Here is a 23799-nt window from a genome sequence, read left to right as displayed (position 1 = left end):
GATAATCATTTAAGAATATAGGGAAAGCTTATTTCTGTTTTTCAATTCACTTCTCATTTCATGTAGTTTGTACTTACAGGCCTGAAGTAAAAGGTAATAAAAAAACAAAGATTTAAAATAGTATCCCCTTTGGAAAGAGTATGCACATTTTCATGTTTGCCAAAATAAAAAAAAAATTCCCAGAGCCAGCACAATAATAAAATTAGCTCAAAGTATAAATTAAATATGGTGTGATAATTAAAATCACTCATATAATTTATAAAATTATTGCTGAATGCAACAAGAAATCTCCTTGCCTTTTATATGCCATATAAGAGTGGTTTTAATTTACAAATTATTAGTTTATCTTAAATTGTTTTTCAACTGGAAAGGTAAAAAAAAAATATTTTTTTTACCTTGATAAAATGGCAATATCTTGGCTTATATTACTCATCACTGGACAAATTCTATAGAAAATTTCAGAGGAACAAGTAGTTTGCTCTTGAAACTGCACCGGTAAGGTTTTATCTAGAAATAATGCCATTGTTGAGCTTCAATAATGGCATTACATCCAGAAATATTTCCAAACCATGTTATATAACTATTTGGTAATGTCACCTGGCCACTTCAATCACTATCTATCAGTGCAAGATTTTTATACTTGGGTTTACAGAAATAATCCAAGAATAACTGAATTTCTTAAAAACACAGAAAATGCAATAGGTAATATGCATCCAAAACAGCACACAAGAAATTCTAGTAATCTCAAAGAGATTCTTCTATAATCCTATTCCTTCTTACATTTATATTATATGAAATTAAATTACTGTTCAATATTTTGTATGCCATTAAAAATCCTTGATTGTTCAAAAATAAAAAAATCAATCAATGACTCTCATTGTCTCAACGTCTCTCATTAGTTTACCACACACACTTAAAAAAAAAAAAACTGCACGCCAAGCACGCTAGCGGATGTTAAGTGAAACTTCTTTAGGTGAACATTTGTCACTTGACCGAGGATCCCGTATTGACTGTATGAATGCTGCAGGCGACGAATCTGCACGAATGGGAGCCACGGAGATATGAGATATTCTGTTACCAAATCTAGTTTCGGCAAGTGCTGTGGCATCATATGATATTTAAAACCATTTGACTTTGATAGAGCCAGAATCGCTTTGTTCTTGAGAGAGCCATGACAGCTGTTACAGGTCGACATTTGACTTACATCCTCATCTGGAAATGCTGTTTGCAGAAGAACGTGCTACAATCTTCACATTCTTGAACCAAAGCCGATCACACATGGAACAGCCTGAAATTGTACGTTTAAACTTTGTGTGGATGCTTCGGTGTTTCTTAAAATCCTGTTGCTGCTCCTGCTGTATATTACACCCACCATGTTTTGAACAATTTAATGGAGTACATCTGGCAGTCGGTTTCGGCTTCTTCGCCTTTCATTTATGATTGGGCTTCAAGGACCCTTCATCATTTTCATTTGCAGTATCAACTTCGAATTCACTTCTAACATTTCTGGGGAGATTTAAGGCTCTGAAGATGAGGATGGACCTTCTCCGGCTTCTTTGCTCAACTCCATCACACGCTGTAATTTCTTCGACTGTTAAAATAGCTTAGATCTCTCCTTTGCACTCAATGGAGGTGGTATCAGTGGTCACATTGCACATATACGTGCTTTATATATATATGCCTTACAACACTCGCTTTTGGTCTTCAACACGCTTCAAAGCATGTGGAAGACTAAAAGCGGGTCACACATTACAGTAGTTTATTTCATGCAGCTACAGTAGTTGTAGCTGCATGAAATAAACCATAATTATTGACATAAATTTTGAATTATAAATTTTTTATTAAATATTAGGTGCACCTTCCTCAGAATTCATCAATATTATTATAACCGTATAATAGGTATGTTATTAGTATTATGTAATGATTGTTGAATTTTTGTATTTAATTATTAAATGTAAAAAAAAAAAAACTAAACTATAAATACAAACATAGATAATGAAAATTAAATTACATTTCAAAAAATGCATAATTAGTGATATGGAACTGGTCTTGCAGCCCAAAATCCACTTGCCATGACAACTAATATACCTTGCAAACTTCAGCATTTTGTTTAGGCTTCCACCCAAAAAAGGCTGGATGCTCCTAGTTTAAATATTTTAAAGAAAGGCAAGTTGGATGTAGCAGATAATTCTCAAAGTGGATGATCAAAAACAATTTCCCCACCCTGAATTGAACAAAGTGCACAATTTACTAGCAAGTGACCACCAACGATTAACACAGAGAATGTTAGCAAGTAAGTTAATGTGCATAAGGAATCTGTAAGGTGCACAATTACCAGACTTTAAAAAAAATTGCAAAGTTTGTTCCGCACTGTTTGTGTGATAAGGAAAAATTTATACAGTGAGATGTTTGCAGAGATATTGTTCAAACAGATGACAGTGAACCTAGTTTCCTGCACAGCATTAGGCTATAGTAGCCTTTTTTCCATTTCCAAAGTTTAAACTGAAATTGAAAGGATGCCAATTTGACAGCATTTATCGAGTTCGGAAGAATGTGACAGCAGAAATAAATATCATCACAGCAAACGAATGTTCTTAGGCTTGTATGAATAGAGTAACAAGTGTATTCGGTCCCTTGGGAACAATTTGGAGAAAGACGAGTAAGAAAATATCTTCCTTATCTGTATTTTGCCTTATTTGAATTCACTTTCATTACTTTTTTTATCACTGTGTATATACTTCAACACATTTAATCTCAAATATTGAAATAAAATTGATGAAAAAAATTAAATTAAATAAAATTGAATTAAACCACCATGTGCCTCTCCAAAAAAAAAAACAAACCAAAGTGTGTCCCCTAGGGGGTCACACATTGCGAACCTCTGAGTTGGATTAATTAGACCAAATGAATCTGGGTCAATTAAAAAGTAACAACATTAGAATACAAAAGTGAACATATATAAGCATTGTGCATATAACCACTGAATATATAAAATCACTGTCCCTGTTGATTCACAAGCTGACCAATGAGTGCACATTATAAATCTGGCTGGCAGCATTCCATGCAAATTGATGAGTGACATATTGTTACCGAGAATGGGTTTATGGGAGTTAGACTGCTTCCATTTGTTACTTCTATTGTATACCTCATAATAATGTTATTAGCGGAGTCCCACACGGTTTGGTGTTGGGCCCACTGTTGTTTTGTATATTTATCAAAAATATTGATGAAAGTGTATCAGGCTTAATGTCCAAGTATGCAGATGATACGAAGGTTGGCAGGGTTGTTAATGACAATAAAGGCAGTGTGCTACTGCAACAGGATCTAGAAAAGTTGGGCAGATGGGCTGAGAAGTGGCAACTGAAGTTTATAACACTGACAAATGCAAAGTACTGCATATGGGTAGAAGTAAGCACAGAGAAACGTACTAACTGTGTGGTATTACACTTCGGGTGGTAGAAAATGAAAAAGACCTGGGTGTAATTGCGCAGTCAGATATGAAGTTTTCTGAGCATTGCAGACAGGTGCCAGAGCAGGTCATGGGGTATTGTCAATGACATACAGGAATTTTGCTAGTAGGGAAAAGGTGATTATCCCTTTGTATAAAGCAATAGTCAGGCCATGCCTTGAGTACTGCCTCATTTTAGGAAGGATGCAGAGTTGCTTGAGCAAATACAGAGAAGGGCAACAAGATCGTTGGGAGGAACAAAGGGGTCCTCTTACCAAGAAAGGCTTAAGTTCTGCAAATTGCAGTGCCTGGATGCAAGGTGATCTGATCGAGGTGTACAAGGCTTGAATGGGTTGAGCAGGTTCAATTCTGATGGGATTCTCCCCACTCCCTTTCTCAGATTAAGAACCTGAGAGGGCATAAATTCAAATTGAGGAAAGGCAGTTGTACTAGAATAGATGTGCAGAAATTTGCCTTTGGCCAGCCGGATAGTTGATTGCTAGAACAAACTTCCATCTGTCATTGTGGAAATTGATAGCTTAAATAAATTGAAGGAGGAACTAGGCAAATGGAGGGATGCGTGAAATTGTGGGCTTTTTTTTTTTTTTTTTTTGGCTGATGCTACATAAGCTCATACGCTTGCTTTCTTGCATCACATACCTCTACTACTACTACCATTTCTAAAATCAATGTTCGTCTCCAAAACTAATTTGAATAAATATCACAGCTAAAGTTTAATTCCTAATTTAAGAAAATAACGTTGCTTCCTCTTCATTCATACCTTCTACTTTTGTTGATCAGAATAAAAGAAGTTTGTGGACAAAACTAATATTTGGATGGATCTCTCAAAGTAATCTCCTCGAACTACATACACCAATTCAAATGTTTCTACAACTTCTAGAAGCATATCTTTTCCTGATATGCTTCTTTTGGCATTACTAATAGTTCCTGTGTTGAATCAGGAATAATTTCCTATCATTGCAAATCTGTGAACCTTTCAAAGGAGCTTTAAGCTTTGGAAACAGGAAGGAAAAAAAAAAAAAAAATCACAGGGCAGTAAATCCATTGAGTTTGGGAGAACAGGACTACAGCGATGCTTCCAAATTCTTGAACAAAAAGCAACAAGTTAAAAGGGCACTGACATGATGCAAGCACCAGTTTTCTAGCCATTTTCTCCAAACAGTATTACTCAATCACTCTAGAACTATTTGGTGATATTCCTGGTTCATTGTTTGACAGTGTGGGCCAAATTCATAATCAAATATCAACTTTTTGACTTGCAAGGCATCATTGCAGGACAATTTCAGTCAACCTTTGACTGAAATTGTCCTGCTTTTCTTAACCTTGGAGAAAATCTTCCACTGAGAGAACTGCCTTTGTTTCTGGGTTATACTATACAACCATGATTTTTCACCACTAATTATAGAAGAAACAACGTACGGATCAGCAACAGCAGCACACTGAAGAAGATCCTATCATGCAAGAATTTTCGACCCTCGATGATTATCAGTAAAGATGCAGAGCATAAACTTTGTTGAAATGTACTGCATTCCCAAACATTGTGTGAAAATTGATTGACATGCTTCACAAGAAATACTAATTTCACTAATAACTGTGAATAATTAAATATCGCTTCTTCCCGATCAGATCATGAAAACAAGAAACTGGATCACTGGTTTTTGAAGTTGAAAGGTAACCAGTGCAAATATCTTAAACAGACAAGCAGCTTTCTTTGAACTTTACAAACCACTGAGAATCTCTGAATGACACAGTATCTTCTCAGAAAGATAACATTTTGTGGGTTTCTGTTCACTTTTCTTTAACTTGAAACATCTGATGCAAATTTGGAGTTTAGTAAAATCATGCATATTAAAATGTAGCAAAACAAAATATCTTCCACTCAATGCACGCTAATTTGGACTGATTGCAGATAAACAGGTGAGTCATGCATTTCTATGTCTAAATGAGCCATTGAACTCATTGCAGTTATACTAAAAAAAAAAGTGGGATCTAGCAGCATTACCTACAGTAGCCGCATGAAATAAACTATAATTATGGACATTCAAGTCTGACACTTATACCCACTATCAGTATTAAAATGTGAGATTAAACTGAATCTCACAATTTTTCCATATTTATATACATATATATATATATATATATTTTTTTTTAATTTTATAATCCACAAAAATTCAAGTTCAATGCTAAGTTTTCCTTTCATATCATTCTTAAATTCACACAATTCCCACAATGCTGTAAGTTCCATAATCCACTCTTTGGCATTATAAGTAAAAATAAAGGTGTAAAAAAAAAAAAAAACCCATAATTCTGGGTGGCAAAAAGCTATTGATAGCTATTAGAGTGGCTTTTTCCATTAGAGGTGCTTTTGCAAAATTAGTTTGAAAAAAAATAATAATAATAAATAAAATAAATGCCAACATATTCTATGTACTCAGTCTGGTAAAAGCAAGTTACTGTAAACCGTTTTTTCATGGAAAAATTAGTAGAAATCGTTTTAAACAATAATGTGAATAACACATTTCAAAGTGGAATTAAAATCCATAACAATCAAAATATGAAATGGTACAGAAAAATCTATAAAGGTGACAATATTTTATTAATATTATCATAAATTCTTTAAATTTCACAAAATCGAAAATTTCTTAATCGCATAATACAGTTCCGAAGCAGGTGTCTAAAATTTGATTTTCAAAATGGGAAATTAAGATTTAGTTTTCCGAAAGACTGGACTCTTTCGGAAAACTAAAACTAAGATGAAAGTGAATAGAATAATTACTAGGAATAACGACCCAAGGCTGGGAGCAGTCAAGCATTAATAGTACAACCATCTCATCACCTGTTATTACGGGAAGTTCCTGTGAACCAACTAATCCTCTATAACCTTAATAAAAACAATAATTCGGTGAATGAATGAAAACACATCAAACAACAGCGTATTATTACTTCATGTTTAATTACGTTAGCTGCTTCACTTGTTGCTGCTTCATATAAAATATTTAACAAACATTTCTTTACCCTTTTTGGTCATTAAGAATATCAACCAACTTTTAAATTGTATCATCATGTAATAAGTGATATAAATTAAATTACAAAAAAAAAAAATCAGATTTTGCTATTAAAAAAAAATAAAAATAATCGCCTAGTGAAGGGTTTGATGATTTCTGACTGTCACATACAAGGAGTTTTTGAAGTATGGGTCAACAGATAATGAGTCTAAAATCATGGTTTACAGGTATGCATTTAACATACGCACAAAGAGATAACAAACATAAACATAAACATAAAAATGTAACAAATTTATAAATATAAAAATTTCTTCAAAGATGTTTTAGCTTTATTTTAGAATATTTTCTGATCAAGTGACGGCCCATTTAAAAGCTTATGTCTACATTTTAAAGCCTAGAGGTTTTAAAATGTAGACATATGGAAAAATTCCATTTTTTTTTTTTTCGCAAGCCCTTAGAAACGCCTCCCACATCCTTTGAAATATGCGTACAGGGGCAAATAAATTTGAAATCGGCAAATGAATCATCAATAATGCTATATTTGAGAAAATTAAAGGACATAATGATTAAAACACACAATGAATTCAGCTTACAATCAAAAGCAGTATTTAAATTTTTTCAAGAAAAGAATTATTCACAGGTTATCGGTTTACATAATTTCTTTTAACCTTATGAAACATTTTAAGTCCTTTGACCTCGCATCAATGAACTGTACACCTGCACGCGCAACACATAAAGGCGGCATTGTATCAAATTTTTCACATCAATGGCTACCAATCATACCGGCATTCTATCATGTTTATCCATATATACAGGACATATTTATATGCCACCTTAACCTGGAAATGTTCAATCTGATAATGGACATTTAATGTTCGCATTTGTATTATTTGATAATAACACGGTTTACAGATCCTTCTTATATTCCTTTATTCTTTTCTCTCTCTCTCTTTTTTTTTTTTAATTTTTTTAAAATGTACTCTTAACTCACTTCCTCCCGTCGACGAATTTCCTCCTGAAGGCGTGCCTGGGCTTCATCGACAGCTTCCTTTGCTATTTCCAATTCTTCTTTCATAGCTCTCATTTTTTTCTTCAGTGCCTCCAGTAATGTACCTTGTTGTACTGAAGCCATCGTGCTGTATTAATTTAATTCAACTTTTTCAAATGAAAAGCGTGCAACTCACGTAAATAGCAAGATGCTCTCAACGTACTAAAATTTGCTCAAAGCCACATAACAAGCAGGGATAGCCAACCATACAGCGGACTGGTATGAAATATGAAGGCAAGTAAACGCTTATAAAACGATTCCGCAAATACAAGTAGGGCACAAATGGCGTTTCATGTCAAAATTTCGGCATTTCTGTAATTTTAACTAAATCGCGAGCAGTACTTTTGTTAGTAGGAAACGCTACGACAGCAAGCGCAATAGTAATAAGAAACCGTCATGCGGCGATCTAAAAGAATCACTATTAGAGTACATACCGCCGTTTCACACATGGGTGGAGACGATGATCACGTGACTCTCCATGACTTCGCATGTATGCCAACAGGTGTCCGTTGCGCTCGTAGGTTAAGTCACACAACCTAACCTCCGCTAAGATTTGCAATCAAAACACGTTTTCGCGATGTCAAAATGTTACCGCGCGTTTGCCAAAAGTGGCGGCTTTAAAACAAAGCCTTTAAAATTTTTAGAACTATTTGCTTTCAAAGTGCACAGGCTCACAAACTACTAACTCAAAAGTACGAATGAACCAATTAATTCATAAATCGCTATAAATTTTAAAATACAGGGTCTCCCAAAAGTCACTATCTATTTGGCTAAATAAGATGAATTTCATAAAAATGTCCAAATGACAGGATTATACCCATATTTTTCTAGAAAACATAGATATTTACATTGTTCTACAACTTTTCATAATTTATTATTATTTTATCTTTCCAGAACCACGTATAATACTGGCATTAAAACATTTTTTTTTTTTTGAAATTCGCCTTATTTAGCCTAATAGATAGTGACCTTTGGGACACCCTGTATAAAGTTTATGACATTTTATATTACTGATAACGCAATGATTTAATTCATTTGGTAAAGTTGCATTTGTACGCCATGAGAATCGGAGAGCAGCGAGACCACCCAATCTGACCTAAGAAACAGCGGAGAACCAACAAGAATTTTTTTTTTCTTATTTATCTTTCTCTGGTTATAAATAGCATCATATCAACAACACATAACCTGAAAAATAAGTTCAATAAATACTTTCTGCAATTACTCTGTCTGTTTGGAGGAAAAAAGTAATCATGGAAGGTAGCGAAGTGCTTACCATTTTTGGAGGCGAATGTGTGTCTGGGGATTGAAGGAATTTGTCACTTCCCTTCCCCCCCCTACTCTCAGCCTACACCCTACTGAAACATTTTCGCAGGAAGGCATTGTTGAGCGTCGCCTTAAAGTTTCGGTCGCTTCACGGCAGATTTCTCCTCCCGCTGTACTCTGACCTGAAAAAATCCTGAGTCAAGTTACTCCACGTTCTTTCCCCTCTCTTACAAGAGAACAAGTAAATTAAAAAATCTCTATATGAGGGGGAGGGCACAAAATATTGCATCAGCTCGCAATCTTCCATAACGAAATTTCCGAGTGTGCTACTTGTTAAAATGAATATATAAGTGGAATTAACGCTGTAATTTGAAATTTCATCTTAACAGTATTTATACATGAATGTGTCAAGATTTTTGCGTTTTTTTTTTTTTTTCCATTGTGTTTCTAATTTGCCTGTTATGCAGCAATGTGCTTAATACATTCCATTAACCTGTTACTGAATTATCTAAAAATAAATTAAAATCAATTAGAAATTCTGTTGTACATAGAAAATAACCTAATAAAAAAACGATCCAATACTGCTTTGCTCTCTTCCTTCCAGTACTGCTCTATTTTTTGTCAAAGCTTATTCTCAACTGATATGCTGTGTAGAATGAATGTTTTTAGATTATTACAATATACTATATGATATCTATTTTATCATCACTTCAAGATCTGATGAGTCCTTGAAGTACAGTTATATGATAACAAGATAACTGGATACAAATAATAATTTTAATATGATTTAATTATCATCATTGTTGAGTCCTGGAAGTATAGTTGTGTTTAATCCATTCATTATTATCATCACTATTTAGTTATCATAGTGGCATCCACAAATTAATTTACATCCATAGTCTGGATAACTAGGCCTGCCTAGTCCAATGCCCTATAGCAGCACAGTTGGTATAATCACCTCCCCACACTGAATGGAAAAGACCTGAGTTTGAATCCCATCAATGATGGCAGGAATTTATAGGCCTTTTTCACAATGTGGCTGAATTAGTAAGTCTCAGGCAAGGGTAACATGATTTTTTTTCCCTCCTAAAAATTCAGGGTTTTTAATCTATCAAACAGCAAAAGAAATTTAAAAAATATGGAAAGAATATTACCAAACACTGTTCAAAGGGGAAGGAAAAAACACTCTTGCCTTAGATAATAGAAGAGATAAAGCATCCTTGATAACAAAAGAAGAAGTTCAGAAAGCAATTAGCCAAATGATGAATGACAATGATGGTATCCAAGCAGAACTATGGAAATTTGGAGGCGATGCAATGTTAAAACACCTCGCACAATTGTTTAATTTTATTTACAGGTGATATACCAGAAGACTGGAAAAGTGGAATAATAGTACCTATACACAAAAAAAGGAGATAAAGAAAATTGTCAGAATTATAGACCCATTACCCTTTTAAACCATATATATAAAATATTTATAAGGATCTTACAAAATAGGATACTTAAAACATATGAAGAAACAATAGGGGAAGAACAAGCAGGATTTAGAAAAGGCAGAGCAACAAGAGACCAAATATTCACACTAAACATCATTGCAGAAAAATATTGGAATAAGAAGAAACCTCTTTATCTGTGCTTCATCGATTTCAGGCAGGCATTTGACTCTGTAAACAGAGAAAATTAATAAAGCAACTAAAAAAAATCCCACTTGATCATGAAGTAATCATGTTTGTAAATAATTTCTATAAAAATACAAGAGCAATAGTAAAATTCAACAACCTTAAAACAGAGAAAGGAGTCATGCAGGGATACCCTTTATCCCCATATCTATTTAATATCTACCTAGAAGAACTAATGAAATCAATTGAATTAAAAAGAGGCACAATAATAAATGGAAAAAATATAAACCACATAAAATATGCAGATGATATTGTGATTTTAACAGAAACCAAAGAACAACTAAAAGAAATATTAACAAACATCAATAAAGCAAGCAACAATTATGGAATTAATATAAATAAAACCTAAGTAATGCAAATCGGAAAAAAACATAGAAGACATAAACATCAAAAATCAAAAAATAGAACAAGTACAAAAATTTGTATACTTGGGCTCTCTAATAACCGGAAACCTAAGTAATATTGACCAAATTAATCACAGACTGAACATCGGATGGACAAACATGAACAAACTCAAAAACATATGGAAAAGCAATAAAATCTCAAATAGTTTAAAAATTAAACTAATGAAACAATCATCATACCCACAGCAACATATGGATCAGAGAATTGGAGAATAAATAAGAAAGAAAGGCAAAAAATAATGTCATTTGAAATGAGATGTCTAAGGAAAGTCAATAAAACAAATTGGAGAGAATATAAAACTAATGAACAAGTAAGGAGAGATCTAAATTTTGAATACAGAATAATAGAGCAGATATAAAAAAAAAACAACTTCAGTGGTTTGGACATGTGAACCGGATGAAACAACACAGGCTGCCTAATATAGTACTGACAAGAATAATTGGAAATAAGAGACCACCAGGAAGACCCAAAAGAGAATGGCTCCAATGCCTAAAGGAAAACACAGGCTTTCAGAGTTATCAACAAATGATTCAAGAGATCGACAACAATGGAGGACGATATCTAAATAGGGACTCAACCCGTGCCAAACGGAAGAGTAGAATGATGATGATGATGAAACAGCAAAAAACCATAAACACACAATTTACAGATATATATATATAGCACAATATGACCTAAGCTGCCTAAAATCCTATAACAACCAGCAGTCCAATTCTGGAAGCAGATCAGCAGAAATATCGGAATTCATACTGAGGAACAGAGACCATAACTAACTGTAGACTACTAGTTTTCCTAAACGAGGATAAATATTGGAAGCTTCCAGCCAAAAACTCTGCCATCCTTGCCCAAGATAAACAAACTTGGCCTTTAGGGCCTTGGCCAAAGGACCCAAGAGACAATCTGTCACCAGGCCACAGGAATGTTGAGAAATTTAACTCCCAGGACTGAGGCTTTGGCAGAAAGGCCTCAGTCCTGACCCTTCTTGCAAAAACCTAGAAACAGCATGGTTATAGTATCCAACATTTCCTTCAAATGGCAGGGGGCAAGTATAAAACTGACCTAGCCAGAACAGACATGTTCTTCCTTATGAAAGTTTGATGGCAAAAGCAAGCCTTCAACAATCATCTGCTCTGAATTATGCTATGTACACTGGCCACTTTATTATATACACCTACCTAATTGTGAGTAGATTCCCTTTGCCCACATCAGCCTTCAGAACAGCCTGCATTCATTGTGATATGGACTCAAATAATGCTAAAAATTCGTTTTACTACTTTTTCTAACTTTTTTTTTTTTTGGCTGATGCTGTATAAGCTTGCTTTCTTGCATCGTATGCCTCAACTAATGTTAATCTCCAGTTTAAGACTTTTGAGTCTTAAATTGAACTGTATATACAAAGAAATTTCACTTCCTGACTTTCCATTTCAAATTTTGCCCATATAACTACACCAGATAATGCTTCCCAGCCAGTGCATGCTAGATTTAGGCACAATCCAAATAAGACATGGTTTGGGGCTTTGTTATTCAAGATGACTGCGATTTCTTTTTGTGAGAATCAAAATCTATAATTACATATTTTGGGGCCTCTTCACTATGTTTTGGCCTAGAGCAGTGGCAATGCATAGAAAGTCCACCATGAGAAGGCACACTTTCTATGCATTACATGAAACACAAATGAGTTACACAGAAGTTATAGATGATTATGAATCAAGTGGAATGCATGCAGACATATTTTTAATTTTATATTTTAAATCTTTGTACTTGAAGTGTGGAAGGGCAAATTTTGAAGATGAGTTAGAAATATTTTTGTTTGTCAATCACATTGTTTTATTACTGAGAATAAAACAAACAATATTATAATTGGGGAGGGAGATATCCACCAGTAAAGCTAGGAGCCAAAAAGTATCTGGACCAAAAAAGTTTGTGTAACACTGGCTTAGAGCCTCATATATCTAAATCAAGCCCAATTCCCATCCAATACAACTTATAAAACTAGTTATAAAACTGCTGCTACATTTTATTTTTTCATTTTAAAATTACATCTAGATACATTATTAGCCACAGTTTCTTTTGATGTCTCCAAGCAGGTGGATTCACTGTCACTATTCCAAGCTGCAGGTATTAGGTTAATATTCCTGCAGCATACAATTGCGTTGTTCTGACCTTGGGGTCCTAGAGCAAGCATGCCATTGGACCTCAGTAAATTTGGTTTTATTAACTTCTCTGGTTATAATGTGTCAGTATGTATGATAAATGTGACCTTTATCATATCTGTATACATGTGTTCACAGGCTGATTTGGATATACTGCAGGCTGGAAAACCCAGAATAACTCATGGTCAATGGTGGTGGAGGAGGAGAAGAGAAACAGCTATTCTCTCTCTCTCTCTCTCTCTCTGATCGTCTACTACCACTCTGGGTCAAAAGAGTTAAGAATCTCTTCAGTTTCCAACAGGATTTTAATCTCGACCTCCAAATGAATGATAAGTGGATCCACTATACTATAACAAAGGATGATTTGGTCCTCTAGCTGAAAAGGGCAATAAAAGGTCATTGCATATAGACATTCTAACAACTATACCAGAGCTGCTAGCAACATCAGTATATGATGGGGGGGAGAGAAACAGCTATTCTAAAGACAAGGAATAGCTTTTAAATAAATTGTATTCATTTTTGCAGTCAGTCCTAGAACTAATACATGTATTGCACATTCTCTCTGCCAGCATCCATCTCTTATGATCTTAAACACTTAGATTATAAGAATGAGGGCAGAATCTACAAGTATATATGAATGAAACCAACCGGCATCCACAGAAGATAAAGTATGTATTCCGTTATAAGATTAAAACATGCTACAAAAAATTAAATAAGTTATCATTTTAAAAGAGAAAAAATAAAGATATTCCAGTGATGGTGAAGTTCATTTCATAAAATTTTATTCCTTGCTAGTTTTAACTTCTGGTTAAGCTTAGTGGAACTTAGCTTTCTTAGTATTCCACATTCATAGCAGTATTATGAGGTTTGGTTTTTTGGGTTTTTTTTTTTTTTAGGAGCATTAGCAACTAAGGCCATATTGCTCCGAGGATATGCGGTGGTCATTTCCTGACCCTTCCGCATCCTCTGAACTTCTGTAGATTGTAATTTTTGGGAAATACATATGAATGAAGATCATTCCAGAAAATGGAAGTTGAATGAATAAATGAGGAAGAAGAAAAGTTGGTTCTGTGAGTTTAAATTTGGACAGTAAAAGGATGGTGACTGGTTGCAGCATGTGTTTGAACTGCTTTGGAAGAGACAGCAGGAATTATAGAAGCCAATTCAGAAGAATTGGCCATCTATAGAACAGGCATGCAGCAGAAACAGAACATCTGTGAGACAGAGAGTGGAGAGATTTTGTCAGAGATGAGTCATTAATTAACCTAACTGCCCTCTTTTGAATAGAATCTAGAAGCCAGAGAGAGGTTTTGGGGACATTGCCACAGATGTGGGAACAATATTCCACGGTAGGGCAGATTTGTTGTTGTTGTTTGGTTTTTAGGAGCATTAGCAACTAAGGCCATAATGCTCCGGGATATGCGGTAGTCATTCCCTGACCTTTCCGCATCCTCCGTATTTGGTGGTGACGGGCTCGAACCCCGGTCTAACCAAGAAGCGTGTGCTACGCACTGCTGCTCCTTCCCACCTGGCTATGGAGGCGCCGTAGGGCAGATTTGTGATTTATATAAAGTGAACAGCTATTTGGAAGAAAAGTAATGCCAAGAGCGAAAGAGAAAAAAACCCAGTCTTTTAGATGCAGAGGAAGCAATATTTGTAATGTGCTTATGCCAAGAGAGATTAGAAGTAAGGGTTAGCCCCAGTAGAGATATATGACCTTAGAATAACTAAGAGTAAGATGCATGCATATATATACATATGCATGTACACCAGTGCTAGGAGTATAGTAAATAAATTTGATGAATTTGAAGTGCTGGTCAAGACATCAAAAGCGGATACTGTTGGGATATCAGAGACATGGTATCACACAGATATAAGGAATGCAGAACTGGAATTTGGGGAGTACAATCCTCCCCAAATTTCCTATCCTCCATCCTTTCTGTACAATGTATACAGAAAGGATGGAGGATAGGAAGAGAGGAGGGATTAGGCTGTTAGTTAAGAAACAGAATCTAAGGCTGTGCATCCAGTTGACAAGGTGAACAGTTCAATTGAGTCAGTCTGGTGTGACATAAGCACTGGGAAAGCGAAAATGAGGGTAGGAGTGTGTTATAGGCCTAATCATTCTGATGAGTATATAGAACAACTGTACAGAGAAATAGAGTGAGTCATCAGAATGAGAGAGAGAGAAATAGAATGAGTCATCAGAGAAATAGAATGAGTCATCAGTGAGTAAATCAGAATGTCTTATAATGGGGGATTTTAACTTCCCAGATATTGACTGGAACTTGTGGATTGGTCACTCGCACACTAGCAAGACTTTTGTGGATTTATTGGATGATTGTTTTCTACAGCAGCATGTTTGAGAGGTAACCAGAGGAAGTAATACTCTTGATCTGATTATCAGCAGTGATTATTAATGCATTAAGAATGTGCAGATAAAGGAACCATTTGGTGAGAGTGATCACAATGTACCGATGTGGGAATTACTTAAAGATGTAACTGCCATCAAGGCTAAAGGGAAGGGCTTTTGCTTTCTTAAAGGTGACTACAGGGATCTCAGACAGTTTGTAAATTCTGTACAGTAGGATCAACTGATAATGTTACCGATAGCAAATTCTAAATGGGAAGCATTCAAGGAATTAATCTTGGAAGCTACTAGGCTTTTTGTACCAACTAAGAAATACTGTTCAAGGTTTAGGCCTAAATGGATGTCAGATGAACTAATGAGACTCATGGTAGAGAAGAAAAATGTACAGGATATATATAAATTATCAGGTGATACAGAAGCCTATGGCAGATATAAGCTATAGAAATTCTTAGAAATTGCTTCAATTAGAAATAGTTAGCCATTCTCAGGTGAAGGAAGTAGGGTACTCCTACGAATTATATTGGGTTTTTCAGGATGGACAATATGTAGATTGGTCCATAAATACACAATAAAGTTCATGGAACAGCATGCCACATGAAGCAGTGCACTATGCCCAAAGCAGCTGATGTGCACAACCTTCCAAAACAATAAAAAAAGGGGAAAGAGATATCAGTATTTATCAGAGTATTCCAACTTCTTATATGTATTTTGTGATTTAAAAAAAAAATGATTCCCTGCTATTTTGGAGTGTGCTGAAGATGAGTATTTTACAGTTTGATGCCTAAGGCAGAGATTCCCAAACTTTCTCGGTTCACGGCACCCTTAGTAGTAGTAGTGGCATGTGATGCAAGAAAGCAAGTGTATGAGCTTATGAAGCATCAGCCAAAAAAAAAAATCACCATTCCCTCCAAATGCCTGTCCAGTTCCTCCTTAAATTTATTTAACCTATCAACTTCCACGACAAATGGAAGTTTGTTACAGCAATTAACCACACGCTGGCTAAAGGCAAATTTCTGCACATCTATTCTACATTTGTCTTTTCTTAATTTGAATTTATGCCCCCTTAGGTTCGTGAGCAAGTGGAAGGATCCCATCAGAATTCAGCGTGCTCAACCCATTCAAGGCCTTATACACCTCAATCAGATCACCGCGCAGGTGCCTAGTCTCCAGCCACTGCAATTTACAGAACTTAAGCCTCTCTTGGTAAGAGGATCCCTTCATTCCCCTCACCAATCTTGCCCTTCTCTGTACACGCTCAAGCAAATCTACATCCTTCCTAAAATGAGGCCTCCAGACCTGTACGCAGTACTCAAGGCGTGGCCTGACCATTGCCTTATACAGAGGGACAATAACCTCCTTTTCCCTGCTAGCAAAATTCCTATATATCATTGACAAAACCCCATGACCTGCCCTGGCAGCCTGTCTGCATTGCTCAGAAAACTTCATATCTGACTGCACAATTACTCCCAGGTCTTTTTCATTTTCTACCACCTCAAGTGTAGTACCACACAGTTGGTACGTTTCTCTGGGGTTACTTCTACCCATATGCATTACTTTGCATTTGTCAAGATTAAACTTCAGTTGCCACTTTTTAGCCCAACTGCCCAAAGTATCTAGATCCTGTTGCAGTAGTACACTGCAATTACTGTCATTAACAACCCTGCCAACCTTTGTATCATCTGCAAACTTCAACACTAAGCCTGACATACCTTCATCAATATCATTGATAAAGGTATATCAATGATATTGATATTAGTGTCTCAGTAATATTTTTCATGGTGCTCCCAGGCCAAAAGCAATACCCAACAGTTCTGTTTATTAAGTAGTTAGGTTTAAACAACTTAATAAGTAATGTTGAAACTGTAAACTACCTCGAGCTAGTAGTTCGTGCAGTGTCCGACAGATCTTGAGTATCGCTATGTTTCCCTCAAAAATTTAAAATATCCTGCAGCTCCCTGTGAATTTGCTGTGGCTCCATGGGGTGGCACAGTGCACAGTTTGGGAACCACTGGCCTAAGGTGCAAACCAACCAACATTTAGTTCCAATAAAATTGCCTTTGAAAATTTTCAATTAATCTATTAACTCTTCATTATTCATATATTTATCAAACTACAATGAAGTATGAACTACTACTGGTACAAAACAAAATATGACTGAAAACAATAATTAAACATCAAGTGAGATTAGTATTGGATGCATACGCAATAATGACTCTTATAAAAAAATCATTCTATATTATCTAACTGTAAAGATGAAAACTATGACTCTTAGGGGTTTGACATATTTAGGAAGACAGCCAAATAAATCACCATTATAATAAGCATTTATCAGTTATTTCAATAATGTTTAAATAAATGGCCCAATTATGTTCGAAAATGTAAGATAAGCTCAAGCATATAAAGAATATCAATTCATCTTTATCTGCCTGGAGCTCACCTTACTTTAGACTTATGTAACAATAAATTCAAAGTGCTCCTAAACCTACTTCTTTTATCGACTGTATTGGAATTAATACAGGCGATAAAAGAAGTAGATTTATACTGGTACTGTATTAGAATTAAAATTGCAGAATGCTGCAAGAAAGCAATTCTTATATGTTGTCAACCATAAAAATAAATAAACAAATAAAACTAATAAAATAAAAATGAGTTAAAATGTCTTCAAAGTTTCATATTTTATCTATTTTTTAATAAATATTTATCCAATCCCTCTTTAAATCTACATAAGCTGTCTGCCTCTACAAGGCTATCGATAATTTGTTTCAACAGTTGATTGCTCCTTGACCACAGGTAAATTTTCTTTCACCCAATTCACGATTATTTTTTCCTAGTTTAAATCTATGCCTCTTGGTTTGTATTATCCTAGAAAGAGAAAATATGTCTCCATCATTAAGTTTGCTCAAATCATTTAAAACCTGAAACAGCACAGTCAGATCCTCATGTAGATGATAAGTTCTGAAATTTTGCTTATAGAATTAGATTCTCTTCCTTTAGGAATATCTCTTTGCCTTCTCAACTAGTCTCATTGTCCTCCTTTTTATACTTTTAAGAATGTTGATATATTTCCAGAAATGAAGCCTTCTGCCTTATATAGTATTCAGGATATGGTCTGACCACTGATTTATACGGTGGAATAATTACCTCTATCTTTATTGGAAAAATTCCTGTCTATCCTAGACAGTACCACATCCTTGCAACCATGCTATACCGTTGAGAAACTTCATATTGGACTATATTACAACCCTCAATACTTATCAAAATGTGTGTCATTTCAAGTTAGTAATTTAACTTGGGTTACTGTACTTTGCATTTACTAGCATTAATGCTTATCTACCGTTTTATAGACCAGTTGTATAATTTTTCAAGTCTTGTTGTAGTAAAAACATTTCCTGGTTCTTCTTAACAATCTTGTCCACCTGAATTCATCAAATTTTAAAAGACAAGAAACTTATGATACTATCATCAATATCATTAATGAAAATTAAAAACAAAGGCCCTAGAACAGGCCCCTGATGGAACCCACTTGTAACAGTGACATTGATTTGGGGCAACGTTACAGAGCCCATTTATAATCTCTCTATCTACCAGTTAACCATCCCTTTACCCACTGTAGCACCTTACCCCCAACTGTCTTACTCTTAACTTACGCATGGGGAATTCATGTGGGACTGTGTCAAAAGCCTTTCTAACATCTAAATAAATTATTTCAAATTTATTCCCTGCATCCAGTTTATTTGTGGCTACTTTAGAATACCTCACTAGATTTGTCAGAGAAGATATTCCCTTAACAAAACCATGTTGAAAATCTCTTCTAATATTATTACTGTGGAGGTGAGCATGTACGGCTTTTATGCATCATGAATTTCTGCCCAATTACTACTTAACCTGTCTAATTCAATCACCTATCGATAATTTATAGAGGAAAAACTTGTACAAGACCTCTATAAATATTATAATAACCAAGTTTCATTCATCTAAGAACACAATATTTTACACCACAGATATCAGACTTATATGTCTATAATTGCTTTGAAACTACCTTTGTGCATCAGAAAGATATTTGCAAACTTCCAATCTTCATTAATTTCACCAAAGCCTAAAGATACCTCCATTATAACAAACAAGAGTTAATAACTACTTTAGCCTCTTCTTTCAGTATAAACAGATAGAATCATAGATAGTATTAGTAATGTCCACATGGTGCAAGGAAGCCTATGGTTTATGCTGCACTGGCCAAAAAAAGAAAATAATAAAATAATAAGAAGAAAATTTAAAAAAATAAATAATTAATAAAAGAGAAGGAAACAGACAACCTATGCTTTTCCATCTTCCCGTAGGTAACTATCCAGCTGACCTTTGAATTTCCCCAAACCGTCAGCCTCTACCACCCATGTGGGTAACTTATTCCAGTAATTTATAAATCACTGGCTAAAATAAAACTTCCTGCAATCCAGGCTAAACATCTCCCCCCCCCATAACTTGAATTTATGGCCCCTAGTTCTAGAATCATTTATAACCATGAACATTTCATCCTCAGTCATTTTACTTATGCCTCTCAGAGCCTTAAGCTTAAACACCTGAATCAAGTCTCCACTAAGGTGCCTAGTTTCCAAGCTCTGAAACCCAAATTTTGAAGTCTTTCCTCATATAGATGCCCTTTTGCTGATCTCACCAGGTAAGTTATTCATCTTTGGGCCCTTTCAAGAAGCACTTTCTTTAGGTGCAGTCTCCATACTTGAACACAGTATTCCAACACAGTATCCTTATCTCTACTAGCAAATGTTCGATAAATCATCGATAAGACACTATGGGCCGCCCTTGCAACCTGTCTACAATGCTCGGAGAACTTCCTGTCTGACCGTATCATAACACCCAAGTCCCTTTCTCCCCCACTACTGGCTTAGTATTAGTATTAGTAATGGCTGCATGATGCAAGAAAGCCTATGGCTTATGCTGCACCACCCAAAAATAAAAAATAAAAAAACCCGAATAAAACAATGATAAAAAAAAAAAATAAATAAATGACAATAATTAATAAAAGAAAAGGAAATTAAACCTATCATCCTATGTGCTTCCCTCACCCCAAGGTACTATCCAGATGACCTTTGAATTTCCCCAAACTGTCAGCCTCTACAACCCAGGTAGCAACTTATTCCAGTAATTTGTAACTCGCTGGCTAAAATAAAACTTCCTGCAGTCCAATCTCAACATTTCCCCCAGTAACTTGAATTTATGTCCCCTAGTTCTAGCATCATTTATAATCTTGAAAATTTCATCCTCATTCATTTTACTGATGCCTCTCAGAGCCTTAAACACCTCAATCAAATCTCCTCTAAGGTGCCTAGTTTCCAAACTCTGCAACCCACATATTCGAAGTCTTTCTTCATAAGGACACCCTTTTGCCAATCTCACCAGGCGAGTTACCCGTCTTTCCACCCTTTCAAGAAGCTCGATGTCTTTCTTTAGGTGCGGTCTCCATACTTGAACACAGTATTCCAAGTGTGGTCTAACAAAAGCCTTATATAATGGGATTATCACATCCCTATCTCTACTTGCAAAAGTTCGATAGATCATCGATAGGACACCACGGGCCTTCCTTGCAACCTGTTTACAATGCTCAGAGAATTTCGTGTCTGACCGTATCATAACGCCCAAGTCCCTTTCCTCCAGTACTGAGTTTAGTTGAACTCCACCAAGTCAATAAGTTATTTTGGGATTACTGTTTCCCAGGTGTAATACCTTACACTTTGTTGGATTAAAGCATAGCTGCCATTTTTCTGACCATTCCTGAAGTCTATCTAGGTCTCTCTGAAGAAGCTCAGCTTGACAATGATCATTAACTACTCTACCAATTTTAGCATCATCTGCAAATTTATATATCACGCCCTCTATCCCTTCATTAATGTTGTTTATGAAAATTAAAAACAACAGTGGTCCTAATACCGATCCTTGGGAAACCCCACTTCTTACATCAACCCAATCTGAGGAATAGCCATTTATCACAACCCTCTGCCTCCTGCCCTGAAGCCATCCTGCTCTCCATCTAAGGATTTTCCCAGTGATTCCAACCTGTTCCAGCTTATAAAGCAACCGCTAATGTGGGACTGAGTCAAAAGCTTTGCTGAAATCTAAATAAACAATGTCGAAATTATTCCCTAAATCCATGAGTGACCCTTTCAAAATAGCGAACCAGATTTGTTAAACATGATTTTCCCTTTACAAAACCGTGCTGAGTATCCTTGAGAATTTCAATTCCACCCTTGATCATTGCCTCCATGATTTTCCCTACCACTGAAGTCAGACTGACAAGTCGATAATTTCGCACTTCACTCTTAGAGTCACCCTTATTTTAGTTCAACTCCATCTTTAGTTCAACTCCAGCTTTAATATAATAAACTTTAGTTTATTTTAGTTCAACTCCGGCTTTAGTTCAACTCCAAGTGTATAAGTTATTTTGGGGTTACTGTTCCCCAGGTGTAATACCTTACACTTTGCTGGATTAAGGCATAGCTGCCATTTCTCTGACCATCCCTGAAGTCTATCTAGATCACTTTGAAGAAGCCCTGCTTGGCAGTAATCATTAACTACTCTACCAATCTTAATGTTTTTTATTTTATAGTACAGCACTTTTTTATAACATTTTAGCAGCTTTGGTATCTATACGTATTTCTTTCAACGTTAATGGGCAATCAGATTTAGCAGATTTTTAAAATTTGGCCATATTATTATAACTGTTATAGGAAAATTGAACAACAGATATATTAATATGAAATAATTTTAAAAATATATAAAAAGTAATGCAAATTATTGTTTCAAAGACTGAAAACGTGTTTAAGACTGATCTATTTTCTTCTTCACACACAAAGTGAAAATGCAATGCCACAAATTAAATCAAATATGCATAATATTACACCTTAGTTAGACATGATTAAATTTCTCTCTTGAGAAATTAAATTTATTATATTACAATTTAGCAATGCATTACTTTCCATAAATATGCTATTTACACTGGTACTGAATACTCTCCCATGATATTCAGAGAAACAACACTTTATAATATTGTATTAGTAATTCTTCAGTTTTCTGTAAAATAATGTGTTAGTAATTGTAGAATGCCATCTGTTTACAGGTTAAATAATGGAATAGGTTATAGTTAAATAATGGAATAGGATCCAAATTATTCATTTGGCAATATTTATTATGAATAAATATAATATTACATATTTCATTAAACTATCCTCAGGGGCTCATATCTGGTGAGTATAGGCTTGGCATATCCAGGGTCCTGAGCTGGATATCATCATTCTTCTCTTTCTTGGTGATTCCCTTCTACTTCTGACTCACTCACTCACTTACACTCTATCTCTCTCTCTCTCTCTCAGGGTAACTCAATTTTTTTTGGCTGGTGCAGCATAAATCTCAGGCTTCCTTGCACCATATGGCTAATAATAATAATATATTATATTCTTAATATCACTCATTTCTAATCCCAAGGAACTATAAGAAAAAAAAAAAATTTTTTTTTTTGAAAAATTCATACTTTCAGAGTCAGGGCAAAAGTATGGCGGTACCCTGGTACCTTGAGGAGGTACCAGGGTACCTCCTCAAGTGTAAATCTGGAGGAAGGGGAGGAAAATTCAAAATATCTGCCTCAGGTGAATAAATATCTTATCCCAACTCTATCCAAGTTCATGCATGGTCAAGATCAGTCATTAAAAATTAAAATTATATATACCTGAAAGATTTTATTAAATGAAAAATTTTGTTTGTATTTATATATTAAGTGCTGATAATAATGATCTTTGATAATTCTGATTTTTCTGTGTTTATGATTCAGAACTTTGTTTGTGGCAAAATTTAAAAAAAAATGCAAAACTGTGTATAATATTATTTATGGTTGTAAAAAATAATAAATAATTTACTTTTATTTTTTAAATGATGTCACATAAAAAGTTGGTAAATGCAGAAAAGAAGAAATTCTGTAGTTATGTGTGAAGGAAATAGTTTTATTCCACCATTATGTGAAACAAACACAAAAATTAACAGTCAGAACTACTGAATAGCATTACACATGAAGATCCATAGAAGTGAAACCAGAGATTCTATATACTTCATTAGTGAGTAAAAACTTATAGAAAACATAAGAAAATATCCTATTTTGTGTAAGTTTTTATCAGTGATGAAGTATAGAGTATATTGTATGGAACATTTTAGGCACCTGCTTTACTCATATGGATTGTCTTTTTGTGCTCGTCACCTAGTAGTTTTGAATATTGTATGCACTTGTCTTATATCCCAGAAGAATAAAACTTGAGCATTATAGCCATAGTAGCTTATGTGCCATTAAACTCCCATAACAACGAATAAAACTTATCTCCAGATGTAGATGCAAAACACCTTCTTTCT

The 23799-nt window shown here is 34.9% G+C and overlaps 1 protein-coding gene across 8 annotated transcripts in view; it reads right to left on the bottom strand.

The window, feature by feature from the left end:
* The window catches only part of LOC150085263 (tropomyosin-like), a 108712-nt gene that overhangs the window by 64706 nt on the left and 20207 nt on the right, over positions 1-23799 (bottom strand). The window contains exon 1 of one of the 8 annotated variants that reach the window (XM_090373958.1): positions 7466-7727. The exons of 5 other annotated variants lie outside the window; for them this stretch is intronic. In XM_090373958.1, the coding sequence (XP_090230084.1) occupies positions 7466-7606 (141 nt within the window). In that variant the 5' untranslated portion in view covers positions 7607-7727. Of the gene's footprint in view, positions 1-7465; positions 7728-23799 lie in introns of those variants that run through there. 2 more of the 8 variants (XM_090373959.1, XM_090373957.1) reach the window with 2 other exon arrangements.

Source organism: Mastigoproctus giganteus, chromosome 5 (assembly GCF_048544385.1).
Source record: "Mastigoproctus giganteus isolate SK-2022 chromosome 5, ASM4854438v1, whole genome shotgun sequence".
In the NCBI taxonomy this organism is placed as follows: Eukaryota; Metazoa; Arthropoda; class Arachnida; order Uropygi; family Thelyphonidae; genus Mastigoproctus; species Mastigoproctus giganteus.
The sequence above is the reverse complement of the archived record's forward strand: the minus strand, read 5'-3'. Positions and strand labels throughout refer to the sequence as shown.